Raw genomic sequence first — 4,816 nt, 5'->3', positions numbered from 1 at the left:
CGAAAAAGAAAAAGAAAGAAACCCTAAAAACAAAATTAAAATAAGCCAACGAATGAAAAAGCATTAGGCCCAATGCTCTGATTTCATCTACTACAGGAAAATACAGTGCATGAGATCTAGAGGATTCTGTATATAGCTGGAAGGAACACTGAAAGAAGCAGGTAACCAACTCTCTCACATGGTCCAATAGTGCATGTGGACGATGACTGGGGCTAGGAAGAGAGTTTTGTTAGTAATTTTTCAGAGACCATCTCACTACGTAGTCCTGACTAGTCTAGAATTAGCTATGAAGACCAGGCTCGCTTCAAACTTGTGGTTGGCTATCCTGCTTCTGCCTAGTGTACAGCACACCAGTGAGTTTTAAGGCAAAGCATCAAAAAGAGGACATTCAAATTTCACTTCGCTGTTTGAGCTAGCTCTCCCCCCTGCCTTATTATTTTGTCACTGAACACTCACGTGTAAGCCTTTCCCTAAATCCTCATGCACTAAACAGAGAAGCGGCTACAATGGAGGAGGGGCGGAGCGCGTGTATTATCTCTGCTAGTAGCCGGATTGGAAACGGTTAAAATTTCGAATTCTACAACTAAGGTTTCCCTGTTTTCGGGATGACTTAAACTAAGACGCTGAAGATCAAGGATGCTGAGCTAAATAAAGCAATCATTTTACCCCATCTACTGTATTTAACTTAAGGGTGGTTGGATTCCTCGACAGACAGGATAGGAAAAGCCAACAGCGTGCCAATCTAAGGGACGAGGTAATACTTTCGCGCCCTCAGAACACAATGTTTCCCAAGACCGAACCCGAACGCTCCCATTTCCAACCAAAAAAAAAGCTTTCAATTCTAGGAAAAAGACCACGATGGGGCTCAGAACGCGATAGGTTCTCTGTGTACACCAGCCTACGCGCCGAAAGCGAAGCGAATCCAATCTACTGGCTCCACCGTGAAGCGACTAAGCCACGTGTCCCCGTGCCCAAAGCTAAGCGCCCGTACCCCTCCAGACGTTCCAGGAGGCCATTATGCCCCCCGACATTAGGTCCTCCATCCATCCCCAGTCTCCAAACGTAGCGGCCTCGCCTCCCCCCTCCATCTTGGCTCCACCTAACCGCGCGCGCAGCGAGGATGAACGCGACCCTCCCGGGAGGTAAAATAACGGAACAACCAACCCGCAGGGCAAGCTAACCTCAGCTGCCCCTTTCTGCCCATCCTCTGCGCCCGGAAAATCCCACGGCCGCTCCATCCTCCAAGTTGCCACCGCCTGGGCAGGTCAGGTACACTCAAGATGCCAACTGCGTCCTTACCAGGTCTCCTGGTTGCTGAATTTCTTAGTCACCACCTTGCCTAGCTCCAGGCCCAGGCGGTCAGCAATTTTCTGGGATAAGTCCTGGTGGGAGCTCCCGCTGAAGATTTTGATATTCGGCATCTTGGGCAACTACCCAAAATGTGCTCAGTGGTCGCCGCTGCGGCCGCCGATGCTGGAAGGGAAGTCAGCAGGCAGTCTGAACACCAACCGTACCGCGTTGCTACTCCGCCATCTTACATTCCCGCCCAGCGCGCCGCCTTAAATTGCCCAGGGGGCGGGACTACAAAGGAAGTTCTCCACCCAGCCTTCTCTGATTGGCTGAACTGGGGCGAGGGGGCGGAGTCTTCCGGTAATGTTGCCGCCCAACCACTTTCTCTGGTAATTTGCTCAAAGGCGTGAAAGGGGTTAAATTAAAGCACTTTTGCATCACAAAGATAGCCAAGACGCAGGCGCATCCCAGCCAAAGGGCTTGTTTACAGACTCTAATTACCAAGTGTACTTTTTACCTGGAAGGCAAGCCCCAGAGGAAAGTGACAGAAGGTGAGTCACCCTGGGACAATGCTAGAGAAAGTTAACGTTTTGTTCTTATCACTACAATCTAGTTTGCTCAATTAGGAAAGGAGTGTGGCTTTCCGCAAATATCTGGGTGGTAAAATTCCGATTACCTAAAGCCTGGAAGAAGAAAACATAAATTATTATCCATGAAGAGCCCTGAAAGAATCAGCATAGTGTTTAAGTCTGCCTTACTCACAAGGTAATCTTGCTAAGGAAGCCTTTTACACATGCAAAATAGACCAGTACAGATCTGTATTTTTAGACTCCGTTTTCTTTAACGGTATTCCAGACAGCCACGTTAGAGGTAAAGGAAAAGTCACATAGTTTTAGAATAAACAATATCAATACCAAGCTGGTGTTGGTGGCATACACCTTCAATCCTAGCATTCTGGAGGAGGCAGGCAGGCAGACCTTTTGTCAGTTCTAAGCCAGTCTGATGTACAAAGGGAGTTCGGGGACACCAGAGGTATATAGTGAGATCTTGTGTCAAAACAGCAACAATCAACAAAACCAAAATAATGACTACTAGGTATGGTGGTTCATGCTTAAAATCTTAACACTGACTTGCGCCAGGGGGATCATGAGTCCCAAGCTAGCCTCATTCACAGTGAGATTCTGAGCTAGGTATGGTGGCTCATACCTTTAATTTCAGCATTCTGGAAGCAAAGTGAGATCCAGGACAGCCAAGGAGACACAGAGAAATCCTGTCTGTAGGATTAAAGGCATGCAGCACCACTGCCCAGCCAGGCTTTGAGAGCTGGGCACGTTGGAATTACCAGCACTTGTGAATTGGGCTTATCACTATGAGTTCAAAGCCAGCCTAGTCTGGTGAGTTCCAGGACATCTTGAGCCCCCTGCTCTCTCTGTGTGTATTATTACTCTTTTTTAAAAAAAGATTTATTTATTATCATACATAAGTACACTGTAGCTGTCTTCAGACATGCCAGAAGAGGGCATCAGATCCCACTGCAGATGGTTGTGAGCCACCATGTGGTTGCTGGGATTTGAACTCAGGACCTTCGGAAAAGTAGTTAGTATTCTTAACCACTGAGTCATCTCTCCAGCCCCCAGAGATTTATTTTATTTATTTTATGTGTATGAGTACACTGTAGCTGTACAGATGGCCATGAGCTATCATGTGTGTGGCTGCTGGGAATTGAACTTAGGACCTATGCTGCCCCGCTCGATCCAACCCGGCTCGCTCAGGCATAATGCACTGTACTTGTCTTCAGATGCACCAGAAAAGGGAGTCAGATCTCATTACAGATGGTTGTTAGCCACCATGTGGTTGCTGGGATCCGAACTCAGGACCTTCGGAAGAGCAGTCAGTGTTCTTACCCGCTGAGCCATCTCACCAGCCCCTATTACTCTTAAAACTGTCTAGTTGGAGCTAACCCAAACCACTTTGGGGGCTGAAGAGATGACTTGGCAGTTAAGAACAAGTATTGCTCTTGCAGAGGACCCACGTTTGGTTCTCAGTACCCACACCCAGGTGGCTCATAACTGCCTGTGATGTCTCTGCCTTACAAGGGCATATGACACATTGAAAAATAATTTTAAAAACTGAATCTTACAAAAAGTGGGGCTAGAGAAATGACTCAGTGGTTAAGGACACTAGCTGCTTTTAAGAGGACCCAGGACACACATGACAGCTTACAACTGTGTGCAATGCCAGTTTCAGGGGATCTGACAGCCTGACACAGACATACGTAAAGGCAATACATCTATGCTCATAAAATAAAATAAAAAAAAACAAAAAAACAAAAAAAACCAGTAATTTCTTTTTAAAAGAAGGCTTTGTGAGGTATAACTGTTATAGGTATGTTATGGTGGGTTCTGTAAATTTAACATAATTCAGAATAAATGCTCTGATTGCCTATATATCAGGCCCTCTCAAGAATGGTGACATAAAGAGTGAACAATGCACAATCCTTTTCCCCTAGAAGGCACAAGATACAAAAGAAGCTTAATAGCCTGGTGTGGTGTTGCACCCCCATAATCCCAGCCCTTGGAGGTAGAGAAACAAAATCAAAATTGAGGATCTAGAAAGGATCTTGCAGGAAATGGGACCCATGAGACCCAGGCTGGTATCCTGAAGAGAAATAACACAACAAAGCAAAACCAAAACCAAAAAGAGGCCTGGCAAAGGGCAGGCATGGTGGATGAATGCATAGAGCGGAAGTGGGGAAGGGAGGGTGTCTTGAGAGCTCAGGCAAGATGAGCAACAAGAAGCCTGTATGACAGCTATGCTGTGCTTCCTGTGACTAAACCCAACGTAGTCTCAAAACTGAGCATGGTGGCCCATATCTATAATCCTGCAGACAAGAGGATTATGAGTTCCAGGCCAGCCTTGGCTATATATAGTAGTGAGAACCTGGGTCAGAAGGAAGAAAAGGGGGGAAGCAGCAAAAGAGGACGGGAAGGAACAAAAGAGCAGAGCCAAAGAAATTAGGTATGGTGCATGCTTTTAATCCCTGGGGCAGGGGGGATCTCAAGTTCTTAGCTTCCTAGCAAATTTGATACCAGCTTGAGTTACATGAGACTCTGTCTTACAAAAGAAAAAGCACCCGTGAGATGGCTCAGTAATTAAAAGTCTTTGCTATGGCCGGGCAGTGGTGGCGCACGCCTTTAATCCCAGCACTTGGGAGACAGAAGTAGGCAGATTTCTGAGTTCGAGGCCAGCCTGGTCTACAGAGTGAATTCCAGGACAGCCAGGGCTACACAGAGAAACCCTGTCTCAGAAACAAAACAAAACAAACAAAAAAGTGTTTGCTATGAAAATCCATGTAATGGCTATTCCTGGTTGTCAACATGACTATACCTAGATTGAACTGCAATCCAGAATTGATCCAGATCTTGATCCAAGTCTTGAGGCTGGAAGGCACAGATTTCTGATCTGGATCTTGGTATGGAGATTTTTTTTAATTTTTTTTATTTTTATTTTTATTTTTTTGGTTTTT

At 46.0% G+C, this 4,816-nt stretch overlaps 1 protein-coding gene and 1 long non-coding RNA gene across 3 annotated transcripts in view; one reads left to right on the top strand and one right to left on the bottom strand.

The window, feature by feature from the left end:
* Prps1 (phosphoribosyl pyrophosphate synthetase 1) overlaps nucleotides 1-1,639 on the bottom strand; it is a 19,230-nt gene extending 17,591 nt beyond the window's left edge. The window contains exon 1 of the mRNA XM_031368739.1: nucleotides 1,300-1,639. Within this exon, the coding sequence (XP_031224599.1) occupies nucleotides 1,300-1,421 (122 nt within the window). The 5' untranslated portion in view covers nucleotides 1,422-1,639. The remainder of the gene's footprint in view (nucleotides 1-1,299) is intronic.
* LOC116088908 overlaps nucleotides 1,045-4,816 on the top strand; it is a 13,052-nt gene continuing 9,280 nt past the window's right edge. The window contains exon 1 of one of the 2 annotated variants that reach the window (XR_004118076.1): nucleotides 1,045-1,142. This is a non-coding gene — a long non-coding RNA (uncharacterized LOC116088908). Of the gene's footprint in view, nucleotides 1,143-1,789; nucleotides 1,842-4,816 lie in introns of those variants that run through there. The other variant, XR_004118074.1, reaches the window with a different exon arrangement.

The sequence above is a fragment of the Mastomys coucha genome, chromosome X (assembly GCF_008632895.1).
Source record: "Mastomys coucha isolate ucsf_1 chromosome X, UCSF_Mcou_1, whole genome shotgun sequence".
In the NCBI taxonomy this organism is placed as follows: domain Eukaryota; kingdom Metazoa; phylum Chordata; class Mammalia; order Rodentia; family Muridae; genus Mastomys; species Mastomys coucha.
This window is presented reverse-complemented; position numbering and strand designations above follow the sequence as displayed.